This window comes from Thamnophis sirtalis, unplaced genomic scaffold (genome assembly GCF_051295495.1).
Source record: "Thamnophis sirtalis isolate CommonGarterSnake01/CBP01778 unplaced genomic scaffold, rThaSir2_p1.2 scaffold_3, whole genome shotgun sequence".
NCBI lineage: Eukaryota > Metazoa > Chordata > Lepidosauria > Squamata > Natricidae > Thamnophis > Thamnophis sirtalis.
Window position 1 is genome coordinate 71,344,769 of NW_028261383.1, and position 19,045 is coordinate 71,363,813.

General features: G+C 38.5%; 1 protein-coding gene across 2 annotated transcripts in view; it reads left to right on the forward strand.

The window, feature by feature from the left end:
• The window catches only part of VGLL4 (vestigial like family member 4), a 93,319-nt gene extending 74,920 nt beyond the window's left edge, over positions 1-18,399 (forward strand). For both annotated transcript variants that reach the window (XM_087709115.1, XM_087709113.1), the window contains 3 exons: positions 12,512-12,734; positions 15,898-16,021; positions 17,917-18,399. In XM_087709115.1, coding sequence (XP_087565241.1) covers positions 12,512-12,734; positions 15,898-16,021; positions 17,917-18,191 — 622 coding nt within the window. In that variant the 3' untranslated portion in view covers positions 18,192-18,399. The remainder of the gene's footprint in view (positions 1-12,511; positions 12,735-15,897; positions 16,022-17,916) is intronic.
• Positions 18,400-19,045: the final 646 nt, after the last annotated feature.

Consider the following 19,045-nt stretch of genomic DNA (forward strand, 5'->3'; position numbering starts at 1 on the left):
CCTTCCTTCCTTCCTTCCTTCCTTCCTTCCTTCCTTCCTTCCTTCCTTCCTAACTTCCTTCCTTCCTTCCTTCCCTCCCTCCCTCCCTCCTTCCCTCCCTCCCTCCCTCCCTCCCTCAAAAAAGATGCCACTATAATTTTCAGTTGGATATGGTGTTTAAGTTGGTATTTGAGTTGAAATTATATATGAATTCGGAACATTTCCAGAACTGTTGCTATGCTAGCTTTTTCTGTGAAAGGAACACAAAAGCTTTGTAAAGATGTCACAGGCCTTTTTGCTGAATATATGCTGACAATACACTGCCAAGTTACTGTATTCACAAAGGATCAGACAGACCAGCTTAGGTACGGTATGTTGTATTGTCCAAAGGTAAGTCGTACATTTTGTTGCCTGTTTAAAAAGTGCTCACTTGCAGTGAATGTGAGCCTTTAAAAAAAACCAGCGGGCAAACCTTGCCCAGCAATTGAAAAGAATGGGAAGAAAAAAATCATGTGGCCACTCTAGGCAGAGGGCCAAAATTGCCATTTTTCTCTCTCTGCCCTGTGAATTACAGTAAACCCTCCCTATCTCAGGCTTGTCTTGGGGACTGGAAGCATGCCTGCCTCTGGCTTCTCTCTCTCTCTCTCTCTCTCAGTCTCTCTCTCTCTCCCTCCCTCTCCCTCCCTCCCTCTGTCTCTCTGTCTCTGTCTCTCTCTCTCTCTCTCTCTGTCTCTCTCTCTCTCTCTCTCTCTCTGTCTCTCAGTCTCTCTCTCTCTCCCTCCCCCTTTCCCCTTCCCCTATCTCTTAGCCACTAGCTAATCGGTCTCCATGGCAAGAGGGAGTGCAAAGTTTTCTTTTTCCCTGGGAAAGAGAGAGCCTGCCTCACTGCCTTGGAGGGAGACTCCCTTCTGCCATCCTTATTCCGGAAAAGAAAAGGAAGAGCGGCCACTACAAAAGGACAGTGCCCATCCTCCCTGGTTTGCCCGCCTGCTTATGTGCAGCTTTACACACACACATACACACACACACGCAAGCACATACACACACACAGAGAGAGGGAGAGGCAGGCAGGGGCTCTTATTCTGACAGGGCCTTCTGCCTGCTGAGCTGTTTGTGCGGGGAGAGACCTTGCCAAGTTTGTGAGGCCCAAGGCTTTCTTGTGGGAGGACGCAGGGCTGTCTTCATGCTCTTTGGCAATGATTAAAGTGAGGTTAGTACAAAAAAGAAAAGGGGGGGGCTCCTTTTTCACCCCCGCTCTTTGTTTTTTAAACTAGATCGTGCTGTTTAAAACCAGATGGCAGTGCCATATTTTCAGCTGCAATTCATTTAAGCTCTTAAGTGTTGTACAAAGAAGTGTAAGAGTGGATCAGTAGCTTACTAATGCGGGGAGGGGTGGGGGGAGAGGGAGGAGCATAAGGGAGGCAGCCCTTCTTTTCTTCCCAAACATATACCAGCTTCATACTTCCAGCACCTTTAGTTACCTTGCTCTGCCCCTGAAAGGGGGGAAAAAACAGGACACCGAGAGCAACTTTTGAGCAGCAAAATCTTTTTTTTTTTTTGCCTGATTTTAAATACACAACTCTTGGTTGTTGGTTTTTCTGATTGGCTCAGCTGGCAAAGCAGTGTTGTTTTTGCCATGTGACCCTCTTGAGCATGTAATTCTGCATTTTTCAGTCTAGGGTGACCAGCTGTGTGGTCCTTTGAGCAGATTCACCTACTACTTGTCCTGCCCAGAAGTTCATCCCTCTGATGGTTTCTGCATGGCTATAAATGTTTTTCCCTGTTTGGAATATGCGGCTTGGCCTTGCAATGTATATAACTCTCCTGGGCCCTCACACGCCTCCCCCAAACCACACTTCAAACATGAGTGTACATCTGATGTTCCATGTGGGTGGGGATCTTATCTGGGTGGAGGAAGAAGCTTGGATGGTGAGGGTAGGCACCTGTGGGCTTTATTCATTCTCCATAAGGGACCTTAAAGCCCCGGATAAGGCCCCTCTGAATTGTTGAATGTAAAGAAAATTAAGAAAATACAAGTCTGCAACATGAGATCAGTACTAGGAAAAGAAGTTTATTTTGACACTTTAGTAGATGGGCTAAGTTGAGAATAATCCAAAGCAGACTTCAGAAGAGCTTGTACAAATCCATTTAAGTAATTGAGAAGCAAATGCAGTGTCGCCAAGAGGTCATATCAAATTTGAGGTACAGAGAGTAGCCCTTTTCTTCTGCCACCGCACTGCTTCTCAAGCCTGGCAACTTTAAGAAATGTGGACTTCAACTCCCAGACTTCCCCAACAGAAAACATGGAACTGACTGATTGTGAGAAATGTTTTGGTTGTTGTTGTTTTTTTTAAAATATTTCTTAGGAGTGAAATTTATTATATTCTGTATTTGACCACTTCCCTTTGTGGGATTTTGAAGAACTTTTTTATTGCTGCCTCAGAGTGGAATAAATTAGCAACAAACACCATGTTAGAGAAAACTGCTTCTCTTCAGTGTTTCTTCCTTGTTGGTCGACCTCAAATAAAACATGAATATACTAATTTGTTTAGGGGAAAATGTAATTATTTTATATTTGCAAAGATTACATAGCTGCTAATGCTATACAGAATCAAGTATTACAGATGTAGAGTTCCGTTTTGTGTTCCAAATACAGAATTGAATTTCATTTACCAACTGGCTTTTTTTCTATAGACTGAGAGAGCTATATATGTATATGATCAATTACACCCCGGGAAGAGGCATATCTTAAAAGAGACATGCTATCACTTTTAAGGTTTTTATGGAATTTATGAGTTCTTTCACAAATCCTTCAGAATTGCACATCTAAAAAAAAAAAAGTGAGCATACTCTGAGTCCCACCCCTCAATCATTGTCATCTGATGGACAGAAGCAAACCCTCTCTGTCACAGTGTTTGCCCTCAGAAATACCCCCCCCCTTGCATGGGACCCAACTTGATGCTCTTTAAAAAGTCTCTTGAGAATGTTGAGTTAACATGGATGATGTGGCTCTTATAATCTTTTTATTTGTTTATTTGTTTGTATGTTTCTTATTCAGGATATAAATCTTTTCTTTTTTATTGCATCTTTCTGTTTTTAATGTTGTATGCCACCCAGAGCCTCTATGGAGTTGGGTGGCCTTTTAAATTTAACGAAGTTAAATCCATGCAGATTTGCTAGAGGAATCTTTGGTGCTCTCTGAGCTTGCTTGTTTTCTTGCAGACATTTCATTACCCTAACTAGGTAACATCATCAGTGCTAGTAAGTAATGCTGTTTGCTGTCAGTTTATATTCTGGTGTTTTGACTAGCATTGATGATATTATTTAGTTTGATAATGAAACGTCTGCAAGAAAACAAGCAAGCCCAGAGAGCACCAAGGACCCCTCATTTCAACCCTGAGTTACAAATATCCTCCATAGATTTTCTAGAGTTCCCTAACATAATGATAGAGGATAGCTTCTTTCCCCTTGTCCATTATTTCTTTCTATTTAGGTAGCTTCCTTCTACTGACATCCCTAGAACAATTTCTCAACCCCGGCAACTTTAGGATATGTGGACTACAAATTTGACTCTACCATGCTGGCTAGAGAATTCTGGGAGCTGAAGACCACACATCATAGAGTTGCTATGGTTGAGAAAAACTGTCCTAGATGCTGGTTCGTTCTCAGTGTTATGTAACTACAAAATGCAATATAGGGCCCATGGAGTCTGCACTTGGATGATTATCCTTAAGGCCTATATAGTAGAACCTCGGATCACAAACGCTTCTGACCACGACCAGATCGGGTGCCAACCAAAAATTTCACATTTTTTTTGCATCTGGTCACGAACAAATACTTGTGTGGCGATCAAACACAGTCGCGGCAATTTTCCCTTCTGCGCCGTTTTTTGACCGCATGTGCAGTCAGCCTTGCTTCTCGTCACGACCAAATTGGGTTGCAACCAAAGTCCTAGAATGGTTTGTCGTCATGACAGGAGGTTCCACTGTACTCTGTAAGTAGGGCTACAAACTAGCTATTTGTTTTACATTGAGATTCTTGTACCAAAATACAACACAGAAAGGACAGTTAGCATTGACCAGAAAATAAATGATGGGTTTCCCTTTCTGGCTTGTTCCATTTGGTAGAAACCATTGCTGTGCATTCAGATGGCACAACAACATCAGTTAAGACCCTCGGCTGCTGCTTACAGCTTGGAGGAAAGGGGCTTCAGTGGGTGTCTATGTGGTTAAGTGCAGTTGAATCCAGATCTTCCCCTCCCAAACACACATGATGCTTATTTTGTATGCCAGAGGCTGCCTTTTGTTCCCTCAAGACCCTTTGGCTTATGATTAAAACCTTTCTTTTTCACATCTGTGATCCTTGCCCTTCTATCCGTGTTTGTGTGTGTGTGTGTGTGTGTGTGTGTGTAAATAATAATATCACAGTATGCTCCTTTTTTGTTTATCTCACTTTGTCAGGACTTCTGTTTGTTATGATCAGCACAGATTCCAAAAATATCTTTTTTTAAAAAATGTTGTAGTAGAAAAGATGTGCCTTCCGTAGCAACTACAATCAGCAACTACATCTTTTAAGTAACGAGGCGGGAGTCGTGAGGTAACGGGAACGGATTTATTCTAACGGTTTTAACAACAGTGAGGATTCAGAACGCGGACAGCGCCAGCCCAACTGACAGCTCTTTATATACTCGAGCTGTCAGTTGGCTGGCCAAAGGGTGACCGGTGATTTTCCCGCCAGCTGGCAGGCGTGCCTCAGCCAATCAGGTATCGGCTACTCCGGCCCCGCCTGTCGGCTGCGTCGAAAAGACACAACAACATCCTGTTTTGTTACTCCCCTTGGATGTGTTATATGCTTATTGGTGGTGGTTGAATGGGCAAATTGATAAGGGGACCTTTATTGCACAGATGCTTCTTAGTGCTAAAATTTGCATGATTTAAATATGTGGATGACTGTCATTGCACATTTTTCTACTTAAGCATGGAAAAACTACATCAGTCTCACAAATAGGGGCTAGTAGCCCAATATATAGTAAAGGTGCTCTGTGGAATATCATAAATATATGCCATCCCCCCCCCCATCAGATTCCCTCAGAAAATAGAAAATTAATGTGCTGCATACTCAAGGCAGATTTCATATCAGAGCAGTGAAGTATCTACACCTCTAGGAGGTTATAAATTAGTCATTTGCATCTTTGAGAATATTGCTAAATATGTATCATAATTTGGATAAAGATGTAATTCCAATATGTATTTGGTTCTAAGTGAAGGAGGGCAGATTATTATTTGATTCAGCGGGGCAGTAATAGAGCACTGGTAAATTCTTAATTCTTGATATGCTACAATGAGTCTGCTTCGGTAAAAATGTAGTCACAGTATGTCATGGAACAATTCTCAATTTGTACTTAAAACATCATGGGGAAAATGGAGGGAGGGATTTGGGAATAATTTGTTAGCATGTCAGTGATGTTGTATGTTAACTCTGTAAGGTGAAGCACGGGACAAAATGTTTTTGAACAGTTTAAAACAATTTCTCAAGATAACTGAGCTGCAGGGACTGAATCTATTTAACTGATTGGAAAGTTTTTGAAATGTTATTTTATAGATTTATTACTGAATCCTACTGCCTTAATAAAAATGAACCATATTGTGCTTAAAAGAATATCACCATCTTAAACCCTAAAGTTGACTTCCAGTAATCCTTTCAACTACATTGCATTTTTATTTCAAAGTAGCACAATTGGTCTCAGGATATAAAATCATATAAAATAAAAGAAATAAGCATTATCCACAGATTGCCCCTTCTTTTGTCAGGATGGTGGTGCATTGTAGCATTGTGCTACAAACTTTACCCTTGTAAATGTGCCAAAAGCATAGTTTGCACCCCTCTGACTTCTGTAGTTTTGCAAACAGACACTCCTGCAACTAGGTGTAACTTAAGCCATTCTTTACTCAGATGATGTATGGTGACTAAAAACATTGCAGAATCATCCCAGTTTTTTGGAGCATTTTTCAATGCACCTGTTTTTGGTTCTTTTTCCACTACTTGAAGAAAATACTGGTCTGTAAGTTGTGTATTTTATATACAGGTGAAACTCAAAAATTTTTCCACTACTTGAAGAAAATACTGGTCTGTTGTGTATTTTATATACAGGTGAAACTCGAAAAATTAGAATATCGTGCAAAAGTTCATTTATTTCAGTAATGCAACTTAAAGGTGAAACTAATATATGAGATAAGACTCATTACATGCAAAGCAAGATGGTAAAATAATAACACTATTCAAAGCTTTTCAGTTTCACCTTTGCTCTGATAGGGTGTTTTTTGGGGAATGGATTATTCACAGCTTCAACTGCTGGATTTCTTTTAAATTACTGCTTCAGATGCTCTTGGATTATTAAGTAGGTAAACTTTTCATAACTATACATATACCTGTAAACAAATCAAGTTACTGTTTCTTCAGCTATTTATTAGAATCATGTTATTGAAAAAGTTAATCTTAATTTCATAGTCATAGTCACTTTATTTGTATGCCGCCCTTTTCCCTGGGGGGGACTCAGGGTGGCTCACAGTTCAAAAAGGGGGGGGGGAGGACAAACAATTTACAACATAAAGACACTACATCATTTAAAAACACAACAATCATACAATTCGAGTGGGGTTAGAGTTTTTAACCCCAGGCCAGCCGGGACAGCCAGATTTTAAGGGCGGCGTGGAAGGTCTGGAGGGTGGTGAGGGTCCGAATCTCCACGGGGAGTTCGTTCCAGAGGGTCGGAGCAGCCACCGAGAAGGCTCTCCTCCGGGTAGTTGCCAGTCTACACTGGCTGGCTGATGGCATTTAAACCAAAATCACAATTGCATCTTTCTGCTTGTAAAAAGTTTCTCCATACAGACTTTTTTACTTACTTAAATTGGTTTGTAACACAACAGCTAATTTTAAAATAATATTTAGTAAAAGTAAAATAGTTTTCTTTAGTGGTCTAAGGAAAAAAAAAAAACCTTTGGCTGCATTCAGATAATGATATGATAGCTTTTACAAGCAAAAATAATACTATGGCTTTTTGTCTTATAATACCCATCACATTAGAATGTAATGCCTGTCCCTCACTTGGCAAATCAAAATTTTCTGCTTGACAGGGTCAAGATAATTTGCATCTACCACACTTTTATTTGAAAGCCAGAAATAGATTTTAAATGAATTGCAACTGACTATCGAGAATGGAGATTGTGCAATTAAGTGTTCTGTCTATTCAGGCTTATATTAGACTGATCAGTTTGGGCTAATATAAATTTGGATGGACAGAAAATGACAACAGATACTGTTTTCTGTACCTCTGTACTACCATGTAGTGGTCATCTAGTTTTTTGGAGTTTAAGTATGTTATTTATTTAATTATTTAATTACATTTTATTCAGAAAGTTGGAAACTCAAGACTTGACTTCTGGAAATACCATGTAATTGACCATTGTTTGAGCTTTGAACATGAAAATTTTTAGTGCTTATTAAAGAATAAACTCACCCTTATAAGAAATGTAAAAATAACTCACCTTGTAGAACTCTTGTCCACCAAAAGCATTTTATTTAATTCTGGATTCTGTTGGTGCTAGTTTGGTCAAATGTGAAATTCAGGTTTTAAATGAAACGGAAGACAACACACATACAAAATCTTTTTTGGCATTCGAGAAGAGAATAAAAATTACTTTCCTTTCAGATATTTCACAATATTAGCCGTTGAACAAGAATGATAAATTGTGAGCAGGAGAAAAAATCTGAACGGATTAGGTAATGGTGATGTAGGAACTGGAGAATAAGGAAATAAACTTCCATGCATCAGTGGTTTTCCCAAGTACACTTATTGCCATTGCCTCAGTTAACTTTTTATGAGATGTATATTTTAAAATCAGACCAACCTGAATATAAGTTCTATAAAAAGACATTGCAGGATGTTTGGTTTTTGTTTTGTTTTTTAGCAGCGCCTTTTTGGCTGTTTTTAAAGGAATTGTGCACTAGAAAAGAGCATAAGGAAACTCTTCCCTTTGGGGGGCCTCTTTCTTGCTCTTTTTTCCTATTTTTCCTTGAACAGTTGGCACACATAAGTTGTTTCTCCAGGATGGGTGTGAATTACCATTGCTCTGTTCCAGTAAACAGAGACACGACAATTAAGAGCTCTGTAAAAGAAGAATTGTTTAAGGATACTGTGTTATAACTACCATTTGAACTGTTCAGTGCATGGGCTCAAAGTATAGCTTTCAATTAAAAAGAAGAAAATCTCCTGATGTGCAGATCTAACAATCCAGATGAGTGTGTTGTGGCCAGCCAGAGCTGGCAGCAGATTCGGATAATGAGGTCGGGAAGGAACATGGACCAGTCCTGGAATCTGGGGAAGATTCTGATGAGGACTCTGTGTCAAAGGCAGAGAGGGGGCCAGAGCCGTATGCTAGTTATCAGCTGCCTTCAAAGTCAGACATCAGAAAGGCAAATGAATAGCTGGAGCCTGTTCCCAGTGTGCGCATGCGCAGAGTTACCAGATGAAGGGATCAGCTAAAGAACAGGGGTTGACTTGGGAATAAGGTCACAGGTGGACAATGAATGGCCGCTCTCAGAGGAAATAAAAGAGGAGCGAAAGGGGAGTGAATTTTTCAGGAGACAATTAGTTCGCTTAATTGGTTCGTGACTCTGAACTCCTTGCCAACTTTTTGCAGATAACTGGCCTGGCAGCTCTCCAAGCCAGATAAGGTCTGTGACTGTAAATCCTCCTTGAAAAACTTTGCTGGATGTGAATGAGCAGAATTCACAGTAAATTAATAAAAGGGATTTTTGTTATGCTCTTGGGGGAGCCTAGGTCAGAACAGAGTGTGGTTTTGGTATGTCCATTTCAACACATGATGCTTGGGAAAGATGTGGGCCATGGATATGATTCACTGGAGAACAATTCAAAAATAATTCTTGCTTGAATATAGGAGAAATAAAATATGTAAGCTGTGTCAGAATGAAGAGAAACTGTATTCATTTGTAAACAAAGATTTACTATCTACTGCTTTATGATCTAATTCAAGGGATCAAGTTAATGGCATATGACTGGTATGATGATGTTCAGTCAGTCGTGTTACGATTCAGAACTCCTTTTTGTCAATGTGGGGGTGTGCATGATAACAGAAGAATATTTTAAATTTGTCTTCATTCACCTAACTTTTCAAGATTCATTCTGATATTTCCCAGTGTTCTGGCATTAGCTTTATGAGGTGTTTAACTTTCAAACACAGTACCACCTCTCCCCACATCTCACAAAAAACTCCCATACGTGAGAAACAAGGCAAATTCAAATTCAAAATCATTTTTATGATTACATTTTCACAAATACTTAAATGTTTATTCTGGATTATTTATTCTATTCAAGGCTGCTTCTGTGTTATAAGTCTATGTTTAGTTATGTCGGGCACAAAAAGCCAATGCAACTTTAATCTTGTTATGTTCCTAAAAAGTCATAGAATACTGTCACTCAGGAAAAAAAATTAGAGCCATTTTTGGTTTTCAGTGATAGAGGAAGGCACAGGACTTTGGCTATCAGAAATTAAGATTTGGATTCATTGTCACAATCAAATCAAATGGTCCTTGAATCTATCCAAATAAAAGCTGGGCTCTTTAATAAAATGGATCAAATCTTGTAGTAACACACACCTGTAAGTCTTAACTTCAATTTGTTAATTGAAGTTTATTCCTGGAGAGACAGCATATGTATAAATGTTACAGACATAGCAGCAGCAGCTGTCAAATAAGCCAACACAGTACTAGGCTACATAAACAGAGGGATAGAATCAAGATCACATGAAGTGTTAATACCACTTTATAATGCCTTGGTAAGGCCACACTTGGAATATTGCATTCAGTTTTGGTCACCACGATGTAGAAGAGATGTGGAGACTCTAGAAAGAGTGCAGAGAAGAGCAACAAAGATGATTAGGGGACTGGAGACTAAAACATATGAACAACAGTTGCAGGAACTGGGTATGCCTAGTTTAATAGAAAGAAGGACTAGGGGAGACATGATAGCAGTGTTCCAATATCTCAGGGGTTGCCACAAAGAAGAGGGAGTCAAACTATTCTCCAAGGCACCTGAGGGTAGAACAAGAAGCAATGGGTGGAAACTAATCAAGGAAAGAAGCAACTTAGAACTGAGGAGAAATTTCCTGACAGAACAATTAATCAGTGGAACAGCTTGCCTCCAGAAGTTGTGAATGCCCCAACACTGGAAGTCTTTAAGAAGATGTTGGATAGCCATTTGTCTGAAACGGTATAGGGTTTCCTGCCTAGGCAGGGGGTTGGACTAGAAGACCTCCAAGGTCCCTTCCAACTCTGCTATTGTATTGTGTGTAACTTCTTTAAGTACAGTGCAGTTCACTAGTTATTCCTTGTAACTCATCATATATCCCTTAATTTTTTTTCTTGCATTTAGATGTCTCTAAAAACTTCAATTTTGGAATAGGGAGATACAAATTTCCAGTACATGGAAGACCAAAATACATTTCATAAAGCAGAAGGCAGAATTATAATTGACGATACCACAGACATACACACACACAACACATCATTGTCCTCTATTAACTTGTTGAAGTCAGCAAATTAGAAAGTTTGTTTTTACATGCCTCATGTTTTTTCTAAGGCATTGTCTGTATTTCCAAGATCATATGTTAAATGCATCAACAATTTGTAAACAATGCATTTATTTTTATTTCAATGCAATGTGTAATTAATGCCTATGTGGAAAAGTTATATTTTACTGAGGATAAGCAGAACTGCTAAATGAATATATCTGAAGAAATAAGTACAGCAGCTCTCCTCATTGAAATATTTGAATTTTATTCAGTTAGCAACATCCCTATTCCATTACTGCTTTAATATTAGCAACTAGATGTGGTAGATCCTGTTGCAAGAATAATCTGAGCCTTTTCACATGTTCTAACAATAGCAGTTTGAAATTTTAATTTGTTTGTTTACATCTCACCTTCATTTTATCCTCACAACCCCATTAGAAGCTAGTTGGGCTGAGAGAGAGCAACTGGTCCAAAATTTCAGAGAGTTTTAAGATTAAGGGTAGACTTCAACATGGATCTCCCCACTCTTAATCCACCACTTGGAATTTCTTAGACTTTTAGAGTTGAAAGGGACCTTAGGGATTGTCTGATATAGCCCTTCCTTAATGCAGGATGTACTAGAAACCCTTCAAAATAAACCAGATTAGATAATCAGTGCCATGAATGGTCAGTACTACTTTTATTCTAAAACTTTAGTAACAGAATCTTGCAAATATGAAAGTGCCGTCCATGTATCTTTGTGTGAATTAAGTTGTTTGCCTGAGTTGTTTACTCACATTTCATTCTTGTTCAGGCTCAGACCCCTTTTATCTGACCATTACCTTGGAAACAGCTCTTCCTCCTATCTCTCAAGGCCATTCACATTTGTTTATTTTTTTTATTCTCTTTCTGTTTGTTTAATTTACGTGTCACCCAGCTTGCCCAGAGATTATTTATTGTTAATAACTCTTACTGTCTTCAGCTGTTCATCTCAGCTGATTTCTCAAGCTTCCTTGGGTGTCTTTTCTCATTTCCCAGTTTTGAATTACCTGCAAACTTGAAAAACATCTCTGTTTTTTCATTGCAGTTATTGATAAAATGTTGAAACAACCCAGGCCCAAGACAGAGCCCTGTGGCACTCTGTTTGATGTTTTCTCCAAGCTGAAATAGTACCATTAATGAGTACTTTTTGAATACAGGCATTCAGCCAACCAGGGGTCCATTTTATAGTAGTATTATCTAATCTATATTTTTGGGGGGTGGGGGACAGAGAATATCATGAGGCACTCTTTCAAACACTTTGTTGTGGTCTGAATTTTTATGGTATCCTCCATAGTTTTTTTGTTTTAACCATTACGCCATACTCACTTTCACACATAGTGAAAAGCTAGCATTTTCTGCATAAATATGGATTGCTGTATGGAGCTTTGCACAAGCATAGCAATAGCAATAGCAGTTAGACTTGCATACTGCTTCATAGGGCTTTCAGCCCTCTCTAAGCAGTTTACAGAGTCAGCATATTGTCCCCAACAATCCGGGTCCTCATTTTACCCACCTCGGAAGGATGGAAGGCTGAGTCAACCTTGAGCCGGTGAGATTTGAACAGCCGAACTGCAGAACTGCAGTCAGCTGAAGTAGCCTGCAGTGCTGCATTTAACCACTGCGCCACCTCGGCTCTAAAAGCATTCCTTCTGCATGCTACATTCCTTCATCCTATGTGCTTATACTGAAATTTTCATATGAATATGAATATGGAGAAGATGACAAAAGAAACCCCAAGGAGAGTGATGCCTGAAATTGTGATAAAGATTATAGCAGTATAAAACATCGAAGTATTTTAACTCTGGATGGTGTCTAAGTCACTGGTGTTAAGTCGAACACTAGCTATAAACTTGTCTTTGGAGTGCATTTCTTGAATTAAATGCACAACACTAACATATTGGTTTGTTTGTGTTTTCTCTTAGAATGAAGACTGCAAATGGGGATTACCGAAAAGAACATAGAGAAAGGAGTCGTAGTCCCATAGAACGGGCAGTCGCACCAACAATGGGCCTTCATGCTAATCATATATATGCCTCAATCCCAAGCTTAACTATGGAGCAACCTCTAGCACTGACCAAAAACAGCATGGATGTTATTCGGTCTGTAAGCATGACTCCTACAATTACATCAGTGGAACGGCAGCAGGTACTTGGCATATTTGTTTGCTAAGATGCATATTTCTAGGCAACTATTTTTCATTTAGCTTATCTACAATTTTTGTATTTCTCTGTGTCTGTTTGGTGGTGTGTGGATGGTTGGTTTTTGCAGAGTCATTGTTTATATAACTTCCCTAATTCCTCGCAATTAATAATTTTGCAAATAGCAATAGCAATAGCAATAGCAGTTAGACTTATATACTGCTTCATAGGGCTTTCAGCCCTCTCTAAGCGGTTTACAGAGTCAGCATATTGCCCCCAACAACAATCCGGGTCCTCATTTTACCCACCTCGGAAGGATGGAAGGCTGAGTCAACCCTGAGCTGGTGAGATTTGAACAGCCGAACTGCAGAACTCCAGTCAGCTGAAGTAGCCTGAAGTGCTGCACTCTAACCACTGCACCACCTCGGCTCTTAAATGCTGGAGGCAGAATGAAAATTTTCAAATATGGTTGTTTGAAACTTATATAAATAAATATTTATTTATTTGAGCAATGTTTTAAAACAAGCCCTACTGAGGAATACTAGATATTTCTATACATTGGGAAAGGGCCTCTTCTCAGCTGTCTAAACTCACAAGGAAGCAAAGAAGCTCTCGTCTACCAGTTTCAAAATGACGTTCAAAAAAGCATTCTTCAAAAAAAAGAAATCAATGTTTAACAGTTGTTAAATATTGGAAAAAAAATTAAAATTTTTGAAAAGTGATTGAATGGTCAAAACAAATTCTATATAAAATATTTGTAAAAAATTTGAACCCGAGAAGGAAGTTGGGTTTTTTTTTTTTTTGACATGCTTGCCTTTTTAAGTAATTGAAGTGTTTTGCAGCAACTATATTTGATAAGGATTGAGTTAACAAATCAGAAATAGGTTTCCTGGTCCATCAGTTGTTAGTGAAGAAAGGTATGGATATTCTCAGTCATCCAGGTCATGGTTGGATAGCAGACCATTGGTTTGAAAGAAGGGTAAAAGAATCCATCTATGTTAGAATGGAACACCCTTTCCTCAACAGAGGGGGAGGAATAAGACAGCATCTGTCTCCAGTTTACAATGCAGTACTTGCAGCATTTCAAGAAGATTGTACAACCAATTGTATCCTCATTCAGGCCAGTCCCAACTGCCAGTACCTATCCTTCCATTTCATCCCCTCCCCCGCCATCAGAACTGATGAAGCTTTTTGGATGGGAAGCAAAATGTTTTGTTGTTCTTCGTCAGGCAACAGTCCCGTTGCCTTTTGAAGAAAAAAGTACCCTTGAGTGAAGAGTAATCCTTAATTAGAAATTTCGGAGCAGATAGATGGGAAAAGATGTCTTTTTTTTTTTTTTTTTAACATTACCTTGAGTTCATTACAAGATGTACAAGGCCACTGATTCATGGAAAAGGAGGAATGTCATTCAAGACCAAATCCCCCTTCCCTCTTCCCTTCCTCAAATTGCAGTCAACTTCAGAAATTCTAGAACTTCATATATGAATGAAAGTTTGAGCCGACTAGCAATTCCCCAAGTTCCTCGTGAGGCTACTAAATGTAACTTTGAAGGATTTTAAAATGGACCCATAACACAAGCCTTAGAATCATCTCCTTTTTTTTAAACCAACAGACAAGAGATGAGAGAAACGGCACTCGTTTTAAAGGACAAAAAAGTTGGCACATGAAAAATATTCATCACAAATCTCACAATTTTTTTTATATAGACACATAAGTTCTTAACCAATGTTATGTGAGCTATTGTCACTATTGTATTTTGTAACTGACAAGCTGCCTTTTCTAGCTTATTTGGAGGATAGCATGAGTCCCTGTTCACATATGTGCTTGTAAACACTTATCCTGCATTACCTTTACTTTTGCTCCCTTGAAGAACATCTCTGTAGTTTTATCTTGTCGCCTAAACTAGATCTGCCCGCTTATTTTTTTCAGTTTTTCTAGGTGGATTTTTTAAAAAAAACTGCTACTAAGTCAGGAAGTCACTGATGACGGTAGGGACTTTCTCATTCATGTCTCAACATCAGTGGTGGGTTTCAATTTATTTTACTACCAGTTCGCTTGTGTGTGTGCTTGCGCGCAACGCTTCTGTGCATGTGCAGAAGCGTCCGGGTGGGTGGGCAGAGCCTCCCGCCTATGCTACTACTGGTTTGCCCGATCCGGGCCGAACCATCAGAAACCCACCTCTGCTCAACATGCTCCTTTGTGATTTAGGAAAAAAAACAACACCATATAGCTACCATTCCCCACTTAGAAACTAGCATTAAATTCAAAATTATAATTCTTGAATTCAAAAAGCTTCTCACTCAGCTAAATCAGTGTTCCTTTGGTCTTATAATTGTTATTAGGCAACATTTGGCATTTTGTACTTTCACTGCAACCTTTTATTCCTGGGCTATGACCTGGGCACTGTTTTTTCTGTTATATTACCATTTGGTGTGTTATGTAGTATAAACCAATGTTCCAATCCATCCGCTATTGTTCTTCGTAGTGTATTTCCTCAGCATAGTTGGTTCATTGATGATCGGCAAGGAAGGGAGGAAGGGAGAGGCTTCCACTTATGACTTTGGGACTGCTTGATAATTCCTACTATTGTTTTTTGGAGTGGTCATAATTTAAAAATCATTTCATTGTACTTAAATATAATTTCCTCCCTGGATGTAATACTGGATATTACACTGAAGATCTTTTGGTTATTAACTATTTAAATATTGACTGATTGTGTCTTATTTTGTAGTATGCAATTTGATATATTATTATGTTTTTCAACTTTTAATAATATATAATGGCTTACGTGATGCCTGGATGTAAGAAATCATTATCATTTAAAAAATAATAATAATGCATAGCTAAAGTAAATGATATATTCCAACATACCAGTTACATCTGAATAGTTATAAAAGAGATTGCTATATTAATTCAAGTAGTTTCTTCTAGCATTTTAATGATTGGAAGAGCCAAGAGCTTCTTCCCCAAACCACATAGTTCCCCTTAGTTCCTGTACCTAGATTATTTGAAATGACCTTCAGAGTTTCCTATTAAGATGGGACTTGGTGCCTACATTTATTTCAGGCGCCCTTGTGAAGGAATATTTCTGGCAAAAAATTGTAACCGCCATATTAAAAGCAACTCTTTGAGGAATTGTCTATGATTTCCGTGATTTCTTTTATCCTCAGAACCGTCCATCTGTAATCACATGTGCCTCTGCAAGCAATCGAAACTGTAACCTTTCTCATTGTCCAGTTGTGCACAGTGGAAGTGGGGCTGCTATGCCAACGAGCTACCGAAGGCCGTCTAGCAGTAAGTAACACTCCTCAATTTTATTTCCAAGATCCATGATAATGCGGTCATCAAATAATTATTAATAGATGAAATGAATTACAGAAATAAAAATATTTTTAAGCAGGGTGAAAGTAGTATACTGCAGTCAAATTAAATATGTAATTAGAGTTAGTCCTCGATTTATGACCACACTTGAGCCCAAAATTTCTGTTGCTAAGTGAGACAGTTATTAAACAAGTTTTGCCCCCATTTCATGATCTTTCTTGCTGCAATTGTTAAGTGAATCACTGCCGTTCTTAAGTTACTAACACGGTTGTTAAATGAATTTGACTTCCCCATTGACTGCTTGTCAGTTGATCATGTGACCCCATAACACGGCAACTGCCATAAAGATCTGAATTTTGATCACATGACCATGAGGATACTACAACTGTTTTTAAGTGTGGAAAAAAGTCAGAAGTCACTTTTTGGGGGGTCCTTGTAACTTTGAACAGTTACTAAACGAATGGTTGGGTCTTGAGGATTACCTGTATGTATTAAAGGAGAACTCCCACTAAGATATTCCTATTTTTATTAGGAGAAATTGTTAAACTCTTCAACTTTTAATATTTATTGATATAATAAGAAATTCTGGATTGTCCAGTGGAAGATTATTTATAATCTTTGTCCATATATAAAATTCAAAAACTATAAATAAAATCAGTAAGGTATAAATCCATATAACTGGATTTTTACTGATTTGATATTGTGTGTTTTTAAAGACAGCTTAACTTTGTTAAATTCAATAATGCTCAATATAAACAATTATGTAGGATAAAGAGATGAAAGGTTAATATAATAATGGATTTGTGGGAAGTGAAATAAAGTTGGAAACTGAAATTGGAAAGAGTTTCTGAAAGAAAAGCCACTCTGGGGTTATTCCAAGGGCCAAGCTAGTCTAGCCTTTAGTAACAGCCACAGGCCAGCCAAACGCACATGAGGAGCTCAGAATGGATAGTAGACTAATAGCCCTCCCTCATTGTGATTTCCCAGCAGCTGCTTTTGATTCAGGAGGTAGAACAATTAGCCCTTTTATAGCAATGGTAAACTTAATTTTGTGACCAACCTTTCACACTGATTTTAATAGGATCTAAATGCAGCTAATTTAGATTTGAATCAAACCCCTCCTTTGATTTTGTGTATATTTGATAACATAATGAGGAATTGGCTACCCCAAAATAATCTAAAAGACAACACATAAAATGCCTTTATTACTTTGGCTAGAATAAAATGAACAAGAAATACAAAGAAAAGAATTGTGCATTTTAAAATAAAGTTTTAGAAGTTTCAACATCTCTTAGAACCTTTTTGTAACCTTCTTAAAACTTACATGATTTTCTGATTTTCAGTTTTTCAATTTTTTATGGGAATAGTTTTGGCAACATACATCAATCTACAGAAATGTAATTCACTTATATGTTCTCACAGCCTTCTCCTATTTACATGCCTCCCAAGATTCTCAGCAATGGCCCTGCTGCCCAGGGAATTGTGGGAGTTGAAGTCTATACAAGTGGAGATTGTTCTGCTTGAGCACATTCTGTTTTTGGCTTTTTCAGATAGTAATCTAAAATGACAACATATACATTTGTTTTTTTTCTTCTCTTGAGTAATTTAGAGGGCCTGAGCAGACAAATAATAGAAAAATATTCTGGACAATGCATTCTAATAAAGCATTCCCATTGAAACAGCAATTGATGGTGTTATTTAATTATACATATTATTAATGCATATTGTACATACGTTAAATAAATTTACTGCAGTTGTACTTAAAAAGCAGAACATCTGCAAGGGGAATTAGGAGATTTTTTTTTTTAGTCATACGGAAAAGCAGGAGCTTGTCAGTTTCTTAGAAATTTTCTGCATTTCCCCTACAGCTACTGCTACCTGCGATCCAGTGGTAGAAGAACACTTCCGCAGAAGCCTTGGCAAGAATTACAAGGAGCCAGAGCCAGTGACAAACTCTGTATCCATCACAGGATCAGTCGACGACCACTTTGCCAAAGCTCTCGGAGATACCTGGCTTCAGATCAAAGCTGCCAAGGATGGTGTGTCCAATAGTCCAGAGTCTGCTTCCAGGAGGGGCCAGTCCTCTTCTCCTCCTTCCTCCCACCTGGTCAATCATAATCATTCACCTTCGGTTGTCTCATGAACACGGGACCACAATGTCTTCATCCAAACACAAGTCGGTATTGTTTGGGCTGAGCTTGAACAATACTCGAAACGAAAAGTGTTTGGGAGGGATGATATAAAAGGAGATAACGATTCAATACATGTTTTGTGTGTGTGTTCGGGTCTTTTTTTTAAAAAAAAAATACACATGCCCTTAAAATTGATAGCAGGAACTATTTGATTTTTTTTTTTTTTTAAATTTTTTTTTTTTAATAATGTAGCACTCTTTCTTTTCCTGCCTCGGTTACCAAAGAAACCTCTGATGCAACTCTGCTGCCCTTACCCTTTTCTGAAAACGAAATGTAGACGCAAGTAAATGGGTAGGGAAGAGAAAAAAAGCCATTCTGTACAGTGGATTGACCCAAATGCTTGTATGCTTTGATTAGCTTCTTGAGGGTAGAATTGTGTCTGGATTTTGTCTCCATTACTTTCTTCTCCCTTCGTGAAGTAATTTTGTATGTATATACTTGAAAAGAACTGTTGTGTATGATTTGCACTATTGGAGGAGGTTAGGGTTGCATAGCAACATTTAGGCAGGATGCTTCTATTCTGAGGGCAAACTGCTCAGCAAAAAGCGCCTGGTGTTCTCGGCCTCTTGAAAACAAGAAGCAACATTTGTTTCGGAAGGGGAAGTCTCATACAGGTTACAGGTCTTCTCGGTGTAGATTTTAGGTGCTTCGTGCTTGCAACTGGACTGCATAATCAACAGATCATGGGCATTTTTTTTTTCCACACGGCAGTTTGTTAGAATAGAGCTGAGGTAAGAGGGTTCAATAGTGCTTAAAAGATGCATGTTTTATGGAAAAATAGCTGGTATCTATTAATGTATAGACA